The sequence below is a fragment of the Mustela lutreola genome, chromosome 11, assembly GCF_030435805.1.
Source record: "Mustela lutreola isolate mMusLut2 chromosome 11, mMusLut2.pri, whole genome shotgun sequence".
In the NCBI taxonomy this organism is placed as follows: Eukaryota; Metazoa; Chordata; class Mammalia; order Carnivora; family Mustelidae; genus Mustela; species Mustela lutreola.
In genome coordinates, this window is record NC_081300.1 from 13973499 (window position 1) to 13994389 (window position 20891).

General features: G+C 33.1%; 1 protein-coding gene across 8 annotated transcripts in view; it reads right to left on the reverse strand.

The window, feature by feature from the left end:
- Window positions 1-20891, reverse strand: part of RELCH (RAB11 binding and LisH domain, coiled-coil and HEAT repeat containing) — a 105804-nt gene that overhangs the window by 61281 nt on the left and 23632 nt on the right. For 7 of the 8 annotated variants that reach the window (XR_009346104.1, XM_059140566.1, XM_059140565.1 and 4 more), the window contains exons 3-10: window positions 15678-15749; window positions 15511-15566; window positions 15297-15410; window positions 13028-13231; window positions 12835-12926; window positions 11943-12227; window positions 9810-9885; window positions 8459-8554 (exon numbers count right to left, since the gene is read on the reverse strand). Coding sequence is in view for 7 of the 8 variants with exons in the window: in XM_059140566.1 (XP_058996549.1) it covers window positions 8459-8554; window positions 9810-9885; window positions 11943-12227; window positions 12835-12926; window positions 13028-13231; window positions 15297-15410; window positions 15511-15566; window positions 15678-15749 (995 nt within the window). In the remaining variant the exon portion in view is untranslated. The remainder of the gene's footprint in view (window positions 1-8458; window positions 8555-9809; window positions 9886-11942; window positions 12228-12834; window positions 12927-13027; window positions 13232-15296; window positions 15411-15510; window positions 15567-15677; window positions 15750-20891) is intronic. The other variant, XM_059140567.1, reaches the window with a different exon arrangement.

Consider the following 20891-nt stretch of genomic DNA (forward strand, 5'->3'; position numbering starts at 1 on the left):
AATCAATACAGTACTCCTACTGTAGTACATATTCCATTACTTTATTGTCATTTTGAAAAAGATATTTATAAGGCCTTTAGAATTCATTAATCTAAAAGGCTTAGTTATTTACATTTTACTCAAGTAAATGACTTTCACAGTTTTAATAACAAAGCTACTTCTCTCTACATGAAGGATCGCCCACCTCTCCAATCTTAGGTTGCCAAAGGGATTTTGTAGGGCATTAAATAGTTCGGTTTTACAACTAAAACAAAATGACTTCTAATGATAACAAAGATAACAAAGTTATCTTAACAAAGATAACTTTAGAGGTAGGAAACGTCTTTAGAGAATTGTACATTTGATTTTATGAGTATTTTTACTTAACTTTATCTTAGTCTTACGAAGATTGGTGTGTTCAGACAACAAAGAGTGGGAGGCGGGGAGAGCAAGCACCTAAAAAGGATCTAAAACAACCTGAGGGATTAGATGTTGGGTGGGGGAAATGAAGGCAAATTTTAACTTTAAACAAAGGCCTGGAAATGTTGATTAGACAAGGGCTTCAAGATCTGTAAGAACTCTAAAACAGAAATGGAAGCATTCCATTTAGATGAGATGCCAAGGAGGAAATGTTTGAGTGCTTCAGGTCAACAAGAAAAATTTTACCGTTCTAGAAAGGTTAACCTATTAGTCCAGTAAAAGAGTTCACTGCTTGCCCTCATTTTTCCATTAAATTATTTCCTATAAGTAAAGCTTCATTTAAAAATTTTAGTTAGCTGTTACCTTAAATTTTCCATTTTGTCTTTTGCCTACATGTTAAGCAATACCAAATTACAATTTAAATTCAAGTTATAATAAGGGTACACCCTCCGATTTAGATTTTCAGTTGAAACTTGTCAGTAATACATTTAAAAAAGAAAGAGGGGTGCCTGGCTGGCTCAGTTGGTAGAGCATGAGACTCCTGATCTCTGGGTTCTGATTTCAAGCCCCATGATGGGCACAGAGCTTACTTAAAAAAATTAAAAGAAATAAAGAAATAAGGAAATAAAGAAATAAAGAAAGGAAGGAAGGAGAGAAGGAAGAGAAAGGAAGGACATTACAAAGATTCACATAAGAAATAAAAAGATTACTCACCTCTGAAAAAGTTCTATACTTCAAGGGTCCCTAAAGTATCTATTCTCAAAATTATTATCTAAGGCTTATTATTATCTATCTTAGAATTACTCCTAAGGTTCAACCTTCAGGAAGCCTAATTAAAATACGTGAATGACTTTTTAAACCCCTGATACTGCTGGGGCACCTGGGCTCAATTGGTTAAGCATCTGCCTTCAGCTCAGGTCATGAAATCAAGCCCGCACTGGGCTCCCTGCACATTCAGCAGTGAGTCTACTCCTCCCCACACCTCTCCAAAATAAATCTTTAAAAAAAAAAAAAAAAAAAAAAAAAGTGATACTGCTAAAGAGCATGTGATTTACTTCCAACATTAACATACACATAAAAACACACATTAAACAGGTAAAGGAGATGAACAAATCCTATCTACTTCACCATACTACCTATTTTACTTTACTTATCTACTATTCTTTTGTATAACTCTTGAAGGGGTTCAGAACAAGTCTTCCCAAAATATCCCATTTTGGCATGTAAACTATTTTGAGCTGAAGGCAATCAAGATGCACCAGACCCAAGAAAAACTTTCACCTCTTCTTTAAACTACCAAAAAGAATTTAGATAGGGGGCCTGGCCCCAAAAGAGAGCTACTTCCAAGAAATAGGTATTTTATCTGAATGACTTATCTATACGAAAGACAAACACCCAACTACCAAACATCTGCTCTTCTTACTGTCCTGTGAATCCCTCTCCTCCCCGTTCTTACACCATCAGCCCAAGACTGCAAGTAAGCCTAATTGGCCAGCTTGTCCTCGGGTCTTATATTGCTATGGGGCCCCTATATACATACGTAATTGAATGTATTTTTCTCCTACGAATCTGTCCTACGTTAATTTCATTATTAGACTAGCTAAAGAACTTAGAAGGGTAGAAGTCAAACCTTTTCCTACCAGTCTCATATAGTTATAATTACCTGGGCTATTATCACTCCTAAGTTAAAAAATGCATCATGGAGCAAACATGAATGAGTGAAGTTCGGTTTCTCAGAGAAGACAGGCAGAACTTTAGAGACAATACTACATTTAAAACTTTTAGTAAGGGGCACCAGGGTGGCTGAGTCATGTAAGGGTCAGATTCTTGGTTTCAGCTGGGTCGTGGTCTCGAGGTCACAGGATGCCCCTCCACAAGCTCTGTGCTCAGGGTGCAGTCTGCTGAGATTATCTCCCTCTCTTTCTTCCCCTGCTCATGTGGTGCTCCCACTCTCTCAAAAATAAATAGAGAATTTTTTTTAGGGAATTGGTTCTCTCCGTTGCCCCTTTTTTTCTAGCTTAATGAGACATATTTTATATATCATAAAAATTCAAGTGTACATTCAATGGTTTTTAGTATATGCAGAGTCGTGCAACTACCACCAATCTAATTTTGGAACAATTTCAACATCTCAAAAAGAAAGCTTGGACTCATTCCCCATTTCCACTTGCTCATCCCCATTCCAGGCCCAGACTTCTCCTTTGCTTTTCCGAGTCAGCTTTCCTTGGCATAGAATGAAAATAAAAATTAAATTTAGATGTATTATTTAAAAATGCTTTTTAGAAGTAATCTGTTATGAAATCTTATTTTTAAATTACAGAATTTTCCCTTCAAATGCATTTAAAGCAGAGACTGAAAAATCAACTTCTTTAGCCTATATACATACATTTATTCTGTAATTTGGTTTGAAAGATTCAAGTTCTTCAATGCACCCATTAAGATGAAGTACTACATAAGCCACAAATAGAAAATTTGTTCATGATTTTTTTTTTCCTCCCCAAATCAACAGGCAAATAGGTCTTTTGAAACACTTTTTAAAAAAGATTACCATTACTTAACAATAGATAGGAGGAAATTTTTTTCTCTTTTAATTATCTCTGAAATTAGGGTATACATTATAATGGAAAATGTTATAATTTCATGGGACTTCTTTCTTAAAGGGGCATAATTGTTATAATTAATGGCATCTTAGATTTGAAACATTACGGTACATTAAATTTTAAAAATGTAATAATTGTGACCTATAGATTTAATGAGTTTGTTACTCTTCTTTTAAAAAACAAAACAAATAACACTAACATTTATATTCACTGTGCTTTCCACTTTTATAAAAAATAAAAAGTTTAATTTATTAGATAGCTTTAATTAAATTTTATGTCACTCCCTTTAAAACAATGGGTCAAAAATCAATTAAGTGGATCATGAAGAGCATTCTTTTTTTTTAATTAAATTTTTAAAATTTTAAATTAACACATAATGTATTATTAGCCCCAGGGGTACAGGTCTGTGAATCACCAGGTTTACACACTTCACAGCTCTCACCATAGCACATACTTTCCCCAGTGTCCATATCCCCACCACCCTCTCTCTACCACCCCCCCCATCCCAACCCTCAGTTTGTTTTGTGAGAATAAGTCTCTTATGGTTTGTCTCCCTCTCCATCCCATCTTGTTTCATTTATTGTGAAGAGCATTCTTTTCTTTTTTATTGTTTATTTAGGCATTATTGTTTAAAAATATTTATAAAATTATGTTTGATATTGACTGTCTTCTTTTTTAACTTTTCATAATCAGTAAAGGCAATACTGGTTTGTCAAACTTTCATTTTAATTATATATATGTATTATATACTGGCACATCACATAAAATGTCTTTTACTAAGTGTGGCCAATAGAGTCTGAAAAACACTAATTTAAGACATGTTTAAAAGACTATAAAAAGACTAGGTATTATGCAGGCTTAAGAACAAGGAAGTTCTTTATATACTGACATAGAGTGATACAAAAATATAATGTTAAATGGAAAAAAAGCAAAGTAAAGAATAGTACATAGAAGTGTAGTACCATTTGTGTAAGTGATGAAAGAAAGATCCTGTATTTGAGTTTGCTTACATGCACAAAATATTTCTGAAAAAATACAATGCAGTGCTATAGTATTTGGAGACTTCAATTCCCTAGTTTCAATAATGGATGAGCAAATAAACAGATCAGTAAGGAAGCAGAGGACCTGAACACTATAAAATAATTAAATCTAATAGACATATATAAAACACCCTGACAACAGCAAAAGATTTATTTTTCAAGTGCACATGAAACATTCTCAAGAATAGACCACATGTTAGGCCAGGCAATTCTCAGTTAGTGTTAAAACTATAGAACAAATATATCAGAAATTTTTAGATGCAAAAATGTGCAAAAAAATACTAACACCCAATCTAACAATACATGAGAAGGATTATACACTGAGACCTAGAGGGATTTATCCCAGGAATGCAAGGCTGGTTCAATATATGAAAAATCAATAACATATTATACTACATCAATAGAACAAAGGGAAAATAACTATCATCTCAATTGATGCAGAAAAAGCATCTGACAGAATTCAACATCCATTCATGATAAAAACACTGCAAACTATGAATAGAAGAAAACTTCCTTAATATGATAAAAGGCATTTATGAAAAACCCATACCCAGTATCATACTCAATGGTGAAAAACTGAAAGGTTTCCCCACAAAATCAGGAAAAAGATAAAAAATATCTGTTCTCTCAAAACACTGCTATTCAACATTGTACTGTAAGTCCTAGCCAGAGAAATTAAGCAAGGGAAAGTAATAAAAGCTATCCAAAATAGGAAAGGGAGATTTATAGATAATGTCACTCCAGATAAAGAAAATCACATTAGAATCCACAAAAGAACTACTAGAACTAATAAACTAATTCAACAAAGTTGCAAGGTAAGAGATTACCACACAAATATCAGTTCTGTTTCTATAAACCAGCAATGAACAATCTGAATGGAAATTAAGGGGAAATTCCATTTATAATACCATCCAAAACAATAAAAATACTTCAGAATAATTAAAACAAGGAAGTGAAGAAAAAAAAAAGTAACAAAAGGAGTGCCTAGGTGACTCAGTAGGTTAAACATCAGACTCTTTGGGCTCAGGCTGTGATTTCATGGGTCAAGGGAAGGAGCCCAGTGTTAGGCTTTGTGCTTAGCAAGGAGACTACATGAAAAATTCTCCCCCTTTGCCCCTCTCACACCCACACATGCACCCTCTTTCTCTCTAAAATAAGTAAATAAACCTTAAAAAAAACCAAAATAAAGGAAGTGAAGGACTTACACAATGAAAACTACAAAACACTGCTGGAAAAATTTAAAGACATAAATAAATGAAAAGAATCCCATGTTCATGAATTAGAAGAATTACTGCCATATGAATGGCAATACTCCTTGGGTGCCTGGGTGGCTCAGTTGGTTAAGTGTCTGCCTTCATCCCCAGTCAGGTCATGATCCCAGAGTCCGGGGAGTGAGCCTCGCATCAGGCTCCCTGCTCAGCGGGCAGTCTGCTTCTCCCTCTGTCCCTCCCCTCCTCTCTCACTCTCTCTCTCTCTCAAATAAATTAATAAGAACTTAAACAAACAAACAAAAAAGAATGGCAGTACTCCCTAAAGTGATCTATAAAATTCAAGGCAATTCCTTTCAAAATTCCAATGATGTTTAACTGCAGAATGAAAGTAGAATATTAAATTCCTAAGGAACTGCAAGGGGCCTTGAAAAGGTAAATATTGAAAAAGAAAAAAAAAACTCAGTGAATTCATACTTTCCAATTTCAAAACTTAGTACAAAGCTACAATAATAAAAATAGTGTGGTTGGTACAGGTGTAGGGATAAACATAAAGACCAACAGAACAGGACTGACAGTCTAGAAATAAATCCAAACATCTGTAGACAACTAATTTTTGACAAAGGTGCCACAACTATTCAAGGGGGAAACATTTCAACAACTAGTGCTGGGACAATTGCACAATCACATGAAAGGAATAAAAATAGACCCGTGCCTCATTCCATATACAAATACAAAATGGATCAATGACCTAAATAAAGGGCTAAAGCTATAAAACTATTAGAAAGAAGCATAGGGGATAAATCTTCTTGGCCCCAAACTTGGCAAGAGATTCTTAGATTTGACACCAAAAACACAAGCAACAAACGAAAAACATTCAAATGTCCATCAAAGGACATTATCAAAAATGTGAAAAGACAACTTACCAAATGGAAGGAAATATTTGCAAATCATATATAAAATAAGAGCTTAATATTCAGAATTGTAAGAACTCTTACAACTCAAAAACAAAGACAAACAACCTAATTAAAAAATGGGCAAAGGACTTAACAGAATATACTAGAAACTAATAACATTTATTGCATGTGGAATGGTGGCTCAGTGACAAGGGAAGAGTTTTTGTTGTTTATCTTTTTATATTTAAAAGAAGTTAACCATGTAAATGTGTTACTTAACCAAAACCTTAAATCAAGTTTCTAATGATTTTATTTATATAACCAGCTAGGATATTACTATGACCAGTTTACTGAAGGGCATTTTAATTGTATTTACATATTAATAAAAAGGCTTATCCTGATAAAAGATTATATAAAACTTGAGAAATAAGAAAAAATCAAAATATTAATCCTTTAATCACAAGACCTTTTTAAAAATATGTATTTAAGGAATTAAGGTGAAATATTAAATAAAGGTAATCTAATATCAAAGCATGAAATGAAATAGAAGTTTTTTCCTTTCATGCCTTGGGATTGGTTTCAAACCAAACCAAGATAAACTTCATTATTTAATCAATTTAATTTCAAGAGAATACAACTTTGATATATTATAAATGGTAAATTTTCTGATAAAATAATGTACAAATAATTAAATCAACAAAGATAAACGATCACTTCCTTCATGAATTATAAGTATATATTTTTAAAATACAAAAAACTTAAACCAGCCATAAAAGTAAACATCATACCACAAACGAAATGTGTATATGTATAAATATATATGTAACCATATATATTTATATATATATAGTATATCTGATTACTGATGATGCAAATTTATAAATATTTCATGCAGTACAATCAGATTTTAGTGGTAGAATCTTTTATAATAAAAAAGGGAAAATTAAAATAAGGCTTAAACTGCATCTCATAACAATTAGGTTTCTGTGCTATTTTAAATACTATATTAAGGAAACATAGTAAAAGGGATGCAAACATTAATGCATTGCATGGATTATGTTACAAGCTAAAAAAGGAAAAGAAGCTCAAACACCATTCTGCCAGGCAGAACTGCAAAACAATCTGAAATTGGACACTGATCCTTCAAGATACAGGAATCTTCCACACTTAACGAATATCTCACAACTATTTTTATATATTAGGTAAAATAAAACCACCAGTAAGAAAACAGTCTTTTAAATTTTTCAATTCAAAACACCTACAGGAATAAGCATTTTTAATATAAGTTTTACATGTAAGTTTCTACATATAAGTTTTCTTGAGGATCAGTACAAATTTCTTGTGCTAAACGGATAATTAAGTATAAGCTTTATATGGGTTTTGCCAATGCATTTGTGTACCTATCATACTGTAGGTCCCAAGAATTATGATTGAAATCAGGTAAATATTAAGAGGATAACAGAAGACTTATAGGATATATTCTAAAATATTCTTAACCCATTTTATACAAAAAATATTTTGTTAACTGGAAGTCATGTTTATAAATTGAATAGTTCAAATAAATTATTAAACTTGGTTACAAATAAATCATCCACTGTCATTTAAATTAGATTATGGGTAACTTTTTATTGCTCTTTTCTTGGCTAAATTTAACTCTAAAGATAACTCCTCACACTATGGCTCATACAGAGGCTATCTGGACTAAAAGATACTGGCTACTGTATTTTGGATATTTTAAGCATCTGTCAGTAACAGAGTTAACTACAAGAAAAGAAAAAGAAGGTACTTTCAAAAGTTATTGTCAATACTACAACTATCCTATCATTGTAAGACAAGTGTGATTATTGACAAACAAATATAATAAAACTAACATTTATAAGGTCATTACAAGTACATTTAGGAAAAAAGTTACATTATTAGTCCCAGTTATTTTCAATATGAAGAGGGTCTATTTTTGTATACATATCAAGCATATCATATCAAAAACAGAGATAAAATAAATTAGTTAACTGGTAATGTAAAAAACATACAGTATTCATGGCACATAAATGGACCTACAGTAATAGTTAGTGTTGCAGAAGCTAATGCTGCTTTAAGCACAATTGGAAAAACATGAATACCATGCAGTTTTACTGAACTCACCTGACAGAGGTGTAAAACCATTTTCTAGGAGCAGAGATGCATGCACAAAAGTAAGAATATGATTGCAAGTAATAGACTTTAACAAAATAAAAATATAACACTAAACTTCAAAATGACAGAAAATGGACAACATGATGGAATTACTGGGATGAAAACACTTCTGTGTGTCTCACCTCTCTCTTTGCCAACAGCACATTAGGAACAATGTGTGGCAGGCAGCGCCCCAGCATTAACATAACACTCTTCTCACTGTCTGCAATCCGAGACACCTAGAAAACCAAAGCATTAATAAATGATGACGGTGTAGAACTTCCATGAATGATGGTTCTTGAAGTTTAGAACCTGCTTTAGACCCTGCCACCTCTGCTCTAAGCACGCATCCAAAATTCCATCTGCTGATGGTCATGGGAATAATAAGGACATCCCCATCAACAAGAACAGGAACTGTGTTTCACACAGGATAAACATTTCTATAAGCACGAAATGGGTTGAAAACAACAGGAAGAAGCAAGGGGGAATCCAAGGAGCCCTACTAGGCTGTAGTTCTGGGAACAACTACAGATAACACAGGACAGATGTAGCTTCAGCAGTTCTTCTTTTATTCTTGAAAAGATGCCCTATAGAGCTAGGATCTATGCCTTCGGCGAGAGTTGCTAGAGTGAAGCTGCATACAAGAGGTGGCCCCAGAGGCCAACCGACTTGCTGTGAGGATTGCCAGAAATGCAACCAAGCCATCCTCTAGCTCTTTTCTATTAGCAATGACATTGTGAAACTGAAGCCCACCAGAGGTCGAGTGGAATCAACCACAACACAACAACTAAAAAGGGGAAGAGTATAAAGATAGAAAAAAATAATAAAATATCCCGTCAAGATGAACCTCCAACAATTACAAAGCACTCAGGGAACAATAATCTGAGAGCTAACAAACTCAGCCATCAAAGATAACCACTGCTGGGCACCTAGGTGGCTCAGTCAGTTAAGCGACTGTCTTCAACCCAGTTTATGATCTCAGGCCCTGGGATTCAGTCTAGCATCGTCTAGCAATGTGGGGCTCCCTGCTCAGTGGGGAGTCTGCTTCTTGGTCTTCCTCTACCCCTCCACCGCACTTGTGCTCTCTCTCTCTCAAATAAATAAAATCTTACAAAAAAAAAAAAAAGATAACCATGCCTAATGAAATAATGGAGTGATCTAAAAATAACTGAAATATAAACAATATGTACACTTATACTGGTTTCCAAACTATACCCAAAAGAGGCATGTTACCATATGTCAGACATAACAAATTAAAAATAGACTACAAAAGGTCACTTTAATACTAAACAAAACTTTAACTGAAAGGCCAGAAATAATCAACTATCTTTCTTAAAAGTTTAAAATTTTAGGAATTATTTCTTAGAGCATTATTTAAAAAAAAAATAGATGTTTATTTGAAATGGAGTCTTATCACAGCTGCTTTTGGATGAGATACTGAGAAGAAAAACCAAATATTTTAAGACAGTTCCAAGAATATATGATATAATTTACCTCTGATCCTAAACGACTATCTGCTGACATTCGACAAAAAGAGAGTAGAGCTTGGTGGAAAGCAGGAGACAATTTCCTAGAAGAAAAATTGAATGAAAAGGGGACAATACCAAACGGTTACCACCGGCATGTAGGAGAAGGTAAGTTGCGTGTTATAACTCCAAAACCTGCATTAATACTGCCCCACAAATGCTAACTGGATTTTTCAACCAACAATGACTCGAAGGATACTTCCCTAGAGAATTACAGAGGGGGAAAAAATTAGCAATAACTGATTTTTAAAAGGTTTGATGTTATATGAACGGACAGCCATAAATATCAACAGATCAAACCTGAAATGTAGAACAGGTCAATGATTACAGAAAGTATTTGCAAAATCTGAAATGAGGACTTTTTCTCCCTCATTCCCTCTGGTCCCAGAAAAGTAAACAGTGGATACAAAGGTGCTGGCAGAAATTAGTTTTGCAGACCTCTCTAATGATAATGATAAACCTTAATATTAGAAGCCCATATAAAAAGGTAAAAATCAGAGATAAATGAAGCAGAGACTCAGTCAACCTTCACAGTATATTGTAAAGAATTTTTTTTGTAATTGAAAATATTAACTTTTTAATGTTTAAAAAATGAGTTTAAAACATTCGTATCTCCAAAATGACACTAGTTTCTATATAGTAGTATTCATAAAAATATAACTAAGTTGTGCTGTAAGTGTTCAATCCACAAAGAAAAGGTCTAACCCTAAAAGTTACAAAATACATTTTGAAGACTGGGCCATATGTACTTAAACTTTGTAACCTTTCTAATACCTAAAGAAAAACGTGGCTTAGTAGGTACACAAAAAGTTGTGGTTCATCAGTGGAAAGATTTGTTTAAAAAAAAAATACTTCTTATCAATAGTGAGTACCTATAAATCTAAAAGAAATCACTTGTACTTTCCAATCTCCCAACACTAGGTGAAATACCTGTCTTTTAATAGAAGGAGGAAGCATGACTTGTGGCTCAGAATCGCACCATGGGATATTTGTGAAGATGAAATAAGTTAGGATACGGAAAGAATTTAGAACTGTGCTTAGAATATAAGAAAAGAGCGGAGTAAATATTCCTTTCTTAAAATGATTTTTTCACATTACAACCTAAAAAATTTTTAAATTATATTTTATCTCCTCCATTAGAAAACCTGATCGTAAAGGGCAGGTACCACCATTATCTCATCTGATTTCAATCACTGAGACCCATAAAAATTAAGTAAATGAATCAAGAGAAGACTAATGATATAGTATTAGTAATTGACGCAGACACAAGAAAAAGGACTAGGAGCAGAAATAATTCCCCTCTTTACACTGGTAACTATGCAGTATCAAAACCTTCTATTGAGTCTGTTAATGACTGAACAGAGAAAAGGTAAAAATCACTGGCTACAGGGGCGCCTGGGTGGCTCAGCTGGTTCAGTGTCAACTCTTGGTTTTGGCTCAGGTTGTGATTTCAGGATTGTGAGATGGGAGCCCTGTACTGGCTCTGTGCTTAGCAGGGAGTCTACTTCATATTCTCGCTCCTCTTCCTCTGCCCCTCCCACTTGTGTTCGCGTGCATGCTTTCTTTTCCTCTCTCAAATAAATGATTAAATCAAAAAAAAAATCACTGGCTGAGTTTATAGCACATAGAACATACAAATTATTTTGTGGGTTTAAGTACTCTGCTAAGATAGAAGATACCCCACTTATGTTTTAACCCTCTTTAATGTAATTGAACTTAGCAATTACTCTGTGATATGTTTTTGAGACATGTATCTTGTGCTAAGTTCATGCCAAATGTAAAAATTCATACATCTGACCCTCAAAACAAGAAATGAAGCTCTTCCAGTTTTGCAAGGTATTAAAATAACTGAAAGATACATTTCCAGGGCGCCTGGGTGGCTCAGTGGGTTAAGCCGCTGGCTTCGGCTCAGGTCATGATCTCGGGGTCCTGGGATCGAGTCCCACATTGGGCTCTCTGCTCAGCAGGGAGCCTGCTTCCCTCTATCTCCCTCTCTGCCTGCCTCTCCGTCTGCTTGTGATCTCTCTCTGTCAAATAAATAAATAAAATCTTAAAAAAAAAAAAAAAAAGATACATTTCCAAACATATGTTGCATACTAACCTATTAGGTTTATCAAAATGGACTGTGTTTTTACTTGATGGAGATGAAGATGGCATTTCTTCTTTTTCTCTCCTGGGGACAGAATTTGGGAAATTCTCCTTAGGAATAGCGGAATCAACTTCACCTGACTTTGAAAGATGGATATCTTTGTCTTTTTGCTTGTCTGAGCTACTTATAACTGGATTCTGTCCACTGTCTTCAGAGTCTTTATGATCCAAAGAAGGCTGAACAGAGTCACATACTACTGGGATAGCAAAGTGTTCATTTTTGAGGAAATCCATTTCACTGTAGAAAGAAAGAGAAATTATCAGAGAACAACTATGTTCTTAAAACTTTGGAAATAGCATAAATCTCATACTAGGTTTCATGCATTAAGAAGTATAACATATTGACAGAAAATTGTTCGGCAACTGATTAAGCTTTTCTGTACTTTATAAAGGAATGCTTCATACACCTAAAAGTATAACTACAAACTCTTTATCAATGAAGCATAAAAATGGCCTTATAAACTCTGTTTTGAATTGGCATTTAACTTTCCTTTCTGTATTTGCAAAATGGGAATAATTCTATCAAATCCACAGGATTATAATAAGAATTAAATGAAATAATCAGTGGGAAATATTTACAACATTAGTGTGAAGAAGTTATTTTATTAATGCTGACCCAACCATGGGGAACCAATTACATGATTATTATAATAACTTAATAACATTTTTTGGGGAAAAAGAGCATATTAAATATTTAAAACAAATATAAGACTTTATTTAGAAGTATCAGAATATGAAAAATTATGTCTTACAACTGAAATATTATCTTATATATTTATATAATCTGTCAATTTTTAAAAAAACTTTAAGAGGTTCTTTTTAAGAAACGATGATTAAGTACTAACCTTTCAAGTCTTCTGATTTGCTCCATCAAAGACCATTTCTCACTATTTAATAAACTAATTTTATCTTCTAATTTCTGTACTAGCAAGGAGTTCTAAAATCAAAATGGGAGAAAAACAGAAACTTAAGATCTCATAGCATGCTTTTACACAATTTAAATACTTTTTGTGGACTTGACTAGTTAATGCTGCTCACCTCTACAGTCTGAGGAGTTTCAAGGCTTGTAGGAAGGCTGCCTAAAACTGGTGTAAGAGCCTCTAATTCATCTTCTTCTACACCACTGGCCACATCCACAAGATCTTTACCAGTGACTTGATGATTTCCAAAATCTCGGTAGAGTTGCAATAAGTCTGGAGGTTTTGGAATGTTTAATCCTACATCATCCCAGAGTTCAAAATCCTAAAAGATAAATAATAATAATAATAATAATATTAAATAAAACTTGAAGAAATTTTACCTTGCATTTTTGAGATTCATTTTATTCCTCATAGCAAATATCTTGAGAACCCAACACAATCATAGTTTTGTTGTAATGTCAAAGTGTATGTTCCAAGTGTGAAAACATCATTGTTAAACTTACATCTTCCACTGTCTAATATTATTCTTGTAAGTTTCCTGATATTCTAGGTAAACAGGTTTAACTGTTTTGGATGTCAAAATGTTGCACATTTAATCTTGTTATTAAATCTCTCAAAAATGTAAACTCTTAACTTTCAAGATTGTGTTAATTTTCAAGCTTGTAAAATATATTTAAATATTTGCATGAAGTCATACGAACATGTCTATATTAAGAAAAATCTTAGTTTGTAAGTTGTACCCATTATTTAAAAGTAAAATACTTGACAGCATTAATTTTGTTCCTCCTTTCTTTATTATTCTAACCTATATATATTTAGTGTAATCTCTGGTGGGTAAGCAAGCAATTTAATCTGCTTGCCTTCTTGGTATAGCTGTTTGAATCTAATTTACATTATTAAAAATGCTTCTGACAATTTTCAGAATCCAAATAGCTGTTCTTCAATCTGTTGTATATAAAACATTCTCTTGAATTCAGTCTAATACAATTTTATTACTAAAGTTCAAAAAGGCAGAGCACCTCAAGCACTCTATTAGCAAAGATTTTTTGAAGAGCTTTATAAAATTCCAGATTAATCTACGGTAATTAATTTATGCCAATATATTGTCCTACCATTCTCTCTCTTTCTCTAATACATCAAAATTTAGTATTAATTTGATATCTTGCAACTTATTTATTTATAATTTATTTGGGAAGTCCACTTTGAGAAACTATGGCATACTCATTTGAATGTTCTAAATGTGACCTTTTTATTCCTTTGAAGCTTTATTTGAATAAGGAAAATAGCCATTATTGAGGCTTAAATCTGAGGCAAATATAAGGCAGCTATTAAAAGCAGGGGCTTTGGAGAAATTGGACCTAAGGTGAAATTCATATTTGCTCTGTTTATCATTGTTATAAATTAATTTGAAACTCAAACAGGCCATCTGTAAAATGGATATAATACTCACCTCTTAGGGTTTTTGTAAGGATAAAATAAAATGTCTATTAAGATCTTAACACAGTGCATGGCCTACAATAAGAACTAAACAAATTTAAGCTTTTAAAAACAGTTATTAAATGACTACTACACATATTATTCAAATATCCATTTATCCATCTATATTCATCAAACATTTATTAGCTATCTACCATGTGCTTAGAAAGAAGAATATATACTGTCTCCACTCAGGGGCTTTCACAATTCAAGAGTGAGGACATAAATAGGTACACTTTTTAGTATTACAGATATGATAATTAAAGAGCTGTGAAGAATTCAGAGAAAGGAGTCAGTTTCTGTATTGAGGTAGAAGGAAAGGTTTTGGAAGGGTGATGACCTGTGTACTCTCTTGGAAAAGGCTTAGGTATTTACAAGGCACATGGCAATGAAAGGATAAGGGAACTAACTGTTTCAGAGACAAGGGTAAGAATGAACAAAAGCACAAAACCCTGAAGGAACCAGAGATGTTGAGGGGGATGCAAGCCCTTCTGTTTGGCAAGATTATAATGAATAAGCAAAAGATAGCACTGGAGAGGCAGATAGAGGATAAGCTAAAAACAAAGTTGAGAGTGCTTATAAATTCAGAATTGATAAGGAAGGAGTTAAAGCAGTAGGTAGGAGAGATGACTGACATGAAAATGGGGAGATTCAGAAGGCACATATATAGATGTAGCAGAAGTAAGACAGTGACATAGTTGAGTGTGGCAATGGGAGCATGGCCAAAAGAATACCAGACTATGTGGGCAGAGAAATGTCTGGTACCTAGGGTTATAGAATTTTACCCTATGTATGACTTAAAAAATTAAAGAAACTAGATGAAAGAGAAAATAAATACACTATAAGTTAATAAGGAAACAAATCACTGTAAAAAAAACAAAACAACAACAACAACAAAAAAACAATTGTACCTGATCATCATTTTCATCTGAAAAGGTTATTGATGTAAGCTTGTAGTTATTCTTCAATAAAAATTCATTGACTAAGAAGTTTAGAGCTCTCTTTTCAAGAGGTTTGATCGGTTCCTACAGGCAAAAAGAAGATACAATATTATAAGTTTCCTTTCTTCAATACTTGCGCTACCATTTTATGTTGAAGATACTTTTAGGTCTGTCATTCACCCACCTGAATTTCAGGACTGGATTTGTAATTTTTTCGTTCCTGTAAAGGAACTTCGTGTTCTGGTGGAAGAAAATATAAATAACACTTTACTATTTTACATCTGAAAATATCTCAGCTACTTCTACATTGTCAAAGTAGAAAAAGTCTCAAAAAAGTTTTATGTACACCACCTGCAGCCTTTGTCAGGTTGGCTCGGAGGGCCTGAATGGTCTCCTTGGCTTTCCGTAGTTCAAACTCCAGGACTGGACAGGGATTTGGAATAAACACACACAGGCATCCAACCAAGAAAAGGGAAACAAAATTAAAAAATAAAAAGCAAGGATGGGTATGAAAAAAAAATACAATTTGTATTGAAAACAGAAAGCATGCAATCTTTATGAAATTTGTGAACGCATGCAGCAGAGTTGGTTTGCAAGCAAACTGGTGAATGTTTTCCATAGTTTTTGAATTCAGGGGACTGCTTATCAAACGTTCTAGCTGTCTGACAGGGAATAGCTCTATTTAAAAATAAAATCTATGGCATACTCTCATTTAGGTAAAGAAAAATACTGGTAATCTGGGTGCTTGTACTTCACTCAGTGTAGGTAAGAAAATGCAATGGAATATTTTCAGGTGAAATAATTTTAAGGGAAAAGACAAAATTTAGACCAAGTCCAAGCAAATATACCTAAAGAAGTCCTTAGTATTAAAAAAGAAAAAGGCATCTTTAAATGCATTATCTAGAATAATGTTATATATCAATATACAGAAACATTAGTGACTATATCCCTTCATTAAGATGTTTGAAGGAACATGGATTAAATATTTAATAAATGTTGGGATGGCTTTAAGTTTTTCTACAAAGTTATGCTATCTACAAACAAGCATAGATATGTTAAATACGTATCTTTAAAAATGTTCCTATGGTTTTAAGTTTTATTTAAAGCTAAAGGGTTGAAGGAGTTTGTTTTTTTCATTTCTATTTAAGACCATCCTAAAGTATATGTGTACAATTCTAAAAGTATAGTACCTAAGGATGCTATCTATGTAAAATTAAATAGGATTTCAAAGTTTCTGGTAACTCTCCAAATAGGTATCTCTTAGTGTTAAAAGACACTAACTAGTGAAACTCAAAGCCTTCTCTTGTTACTGGTAAGATAAACATGAATATGGAGGAAACATTTTTAAAAGCTCTTTAAAATGTTTCATTGCCAGCAAGATTTAACTAAATGTGTCTTAACTGGCAACTTTCTTTAAAATATATAATTAATATTGCCCTGAAAAAAAAGCAAGCTTAGCTGTGGGGAAAAACGCCATTTCCATGAAGTAAAGCTCTGGGAAAATAAAGTAATCTTTGTCACAACTGGATATTAACCAAAATGGTGGTATTTAAATAGCTCTGCATAAAAACTAGCAAATTAAAAAGTTTAAAGATGGCAAATTTTTTCCCTGATTGACTAATAAACAGAAAAAAGAAGATGGCAAATGAGATGCTATCAGAGGCAACAAAGCTATAAAAATATATGGAAAAATTAGGATTCACTCAGTTTGCATATTTTCATTAAAAACTTAAGATGTAATTGAATCACATCTAGTACATGAAGGCCAATTATTTTGATGCACAGAATCTCACTGCAGCAACATGAAGGCACAACTAAAAGTCAGAAGACATGTATGTTACTATTTCTTTTTTGGTAGTTAGCAATGCTGATCTGCAAACATTTCTGTGCAACAAAGTTAAACATTTTCCCTAAAACACTTCTGGAAACAGAGTTTGTCTTTAAAGTCAGACTGTACATATTCAGTGTGTAAGTACAAAATAGGTTTACTTTCTTTTTTTAATTTCAAAGTTCTAAGTAATTGATTTTGATCTAAAAATATTTAACAGTACCTTAGGTAAAATCGGTATATGTATTATGCTTTCAGTATCACTTACAATTTACTAAGACATATTACAGAACAATTGCAGATCAGAAATGCCTGCACCAGAATGATAGAAATATGAAAAAAATAAATTGAAAAAAAAAAGGGTTAAAACACAAACTGTGAAAAACTCAAATTCAATTGGTGAAAAGTTTAGGTGACTAAGAGCAAAACACTGAATGATCAAGGCACAGAAAGCCAGAAAACCCATGTCAGACGGCAAGAATTTATATTTTTATGCACATCTACAAATACATTGCCAAATGTCACTAAAAATTACTAACACTTTGAAAAGATAGTGCTTATCAAAATGAATTCACTCTGCTGCATGTTTCTTAATATACAATATAGACTGTAAAAGACAAAGGCATATCTTTGAAGCTATAAGCATATCTCTATAAAGGCACAGTATGATCAAGTACTGTCATTACAGTCATTACAATTACATGAGAAAGTTTCACAAGAAAGGTCTGAACAGCTATATTCACATATATAAGAATTTGTCTCTTCTTTATTAAAAAATATTGTATTAAAGCTCAAAATTAACTATCCTATAAAGAGATGCATTGTACCAAACAATCTCCAAGTATTTTTCAAATATTTTAATTCTTCATAAAAATGTTTAAGGATGTGTATGTTTGTAAAAAAACAACAACAACAACAACAAAAAAAAACTGTAGGAACCAACTACCTACCTGCTCACTCCACTATCTCAATCCTCTACTACTAGTCTAACCCTACTGACAGCAATTTTATTGGAATTAAACTAATAACTGCAAAGATGTAGGTATATCCTAATATTACATATTATAGTCTTACCAAAATAATTAATGAATTTCAGTATAAGCATCTCTAGATTAGTTGAAATTACCATCTTCCAACAGGGGGTGGAATACTAGTATTCTGTTAGAGGTACCTGAGTGTTTAAAGATCATGTTCTCATGACTTTACATGAAAGGTAAAGTGTTAAATTTCAAAGCGGAAAAACAAAAATAGCAATCCCCTGTGCCCCAATCAATATATCTCTGTATTATCTTGAAATATTTGCTAGTCTTTGATCATCTTGGCACGAAACTCAAAACATTATTTTGGAAAAATTTTTCCGTGACTCGGACATGACAAGAGTCAAGTACTTTCTCATTTCCATTCCTGTTCACTGTTGAAGAGTTCAAATCAACAAGGCTGAGTCAAGGTCTTTCCCATAGTAGACATGAAATCATCTTTCCAGTCAGAATTTCCCGGATTTTTTTTTTTTTTAACTATAAAGTGATTTGACTTCATAATAAAATATCACTTCCCAATTTTTAAATATTTATTTTATAATCCCAGGAATGGTTCTAAGACATAGGAAAATTATTTTAAGATCTCGAGTTAGAATAGAAATCTATTCCTAAAAATGATACAACAATCCTAAGAGAGTACCATTACCTCCCCTCCTGGGTTTAGAGAATTCTTGCCTATTAGAGACTTCAGAAAGGAATAGTTCTGTTAGGCCTCTTCGTAGATAGTGAAAAATAAATGAATGAAAGCAAGAAGCAATCTTTGTAGTTTACAGATATTTAGTTTTCTATATTCATCTTCATCCGGAGAAAAATCCTCTTCCCCAAATCTTACAGATTCCTCTATCACTCATCTCAAAGCTGGTGTTTTTTTGAGTACCATCTTTGCCCTTTTCTTACCCTACATATACCAACGGGATGGTTTTAACTTTGACAAGTAGGCTGAAGATTCAAAAATCGTTCAACCTTTTCCTGAAGATACAGACCTACCTAATTATATCTAGGACATGCCCATCTGAATGTCTCATAAGTTTTGAATCTGATCTATCTATATGAATTTCATCATCTTCCTCTCATATCTGTTCTCCTTCTTCTGCTTGCAGCCTCTCTCCATTAATGGCACCACTATCAATGCAGATACCCAAACAGGAAACCTGGAATTACTCTTCACTTATCCCTTGTGCTTACTCAGTCCACATTAATCAAATATCCAAGCCATATTAATTCCAACCTTTGAGTAACCCCCTCCTAAAAAACCATCCATCTCAACTGTCTCTGCAATTTTCCTAGTTCAGACCTTTATGACTTATCACATAAATTGTAACACCTTTCAGTCATATTAAAAGCTTGTTACCTTTAAAGTCTTGCTTGAGCATCTACCTCATTTAAAATCATGAAGACTTAAGTAAGGCTCAAAATAAGAAAAACCAAAAGTACTATTAATAGGAAGTATAAATATCTGTACTAGAGGAGAAATACATCAGGAAACAAATAGGTTTCTTTCATCTGGTAAATATGTATATGTATATTGCAGGCCAATAGCAGACAGATGAGAGGACTATTGATGCTGCTTCTAAATCAGCAGATAGGCCAGGTTATTTCCGGGTATAAACCTAGTAGACATTTTAGAATGTCTACTAGATTATGTAAGGGTTACAGAGGTTTCAAATGTCTATTTTGTTCATTATTATTAACAGAACAGCTTAATACTTTGAGTATTCTATAAGCACTCAACAAATATTAGTTGAGCAAATGGATATTCAGAGACTCTGATGTTAAAAGACAGATTATGTGAAACGGAGACAGGGTTACAAGTGGTCCCAAACTTAACAAGGCCCTTACCACCGTTTCTAAAGTACTGAACATTTATTTATATTACAGATATAGACATTTTTCAGGACAAATTCCTTGAGAGTGGAAACTTTATTTCATGTTTCTATATCTAGTACCTAACACATAGCAGATGCTCGGAATGTCTAAAATAAAATTTTCAAATGGCAATCCCAATATTTAGAATGTGCATGTCCCTTGCTATCTTTAAGAAAACTTAAAAATTTAAGAGGTGCGCTGTATATACTAACACTAGATTTCTTTAATAACATACAGAAAGCTCAGTTAGGTTAAGCTCAGTTTGGTCTGGTGCCTACCACTTTTTAAATAATTTTTATGTGAAAATATACACTTCTAAATTCAGAAACAGAAAATACTTAAACTGAAAAACTTTTTAAAAATTTACTTCTTTTAAAAGAAAATGGTTATGCTGAAATAGTCTTGTATGGGAAAGACATAATTTGGCTATCCACCCACAGGAATGTACGGACAGGTGGAAACCATGGCCTGGTACTAAAAGATATATTGTGGACTCTGGAATGAGAACTTATGTGTCCATATCCTAATCCCTTCTCATTTGGAGGCTACCAAATGTTCAATCGTGGTGAGCCTCAGTGTCCTGATCTATAAAATAAGGATATCATGACCTATTCTTCAGAACTGTTAATAAGGATAAAAAATAAATTATTGTATACAAACCACCCCACCACAGTGCCTGACACAGAGCAGATGCTCAACAAACATTAGTTCATTCAGAGATGTCTTCCTCTTTGAAGGAAAACTTATGTAGACTTGATAAAAGAACCTGGTTTTTAATTTAGGAAAAAGATGGTAAGAATGATGCTGAAAAAAAACATATAGTATCCTAAATAG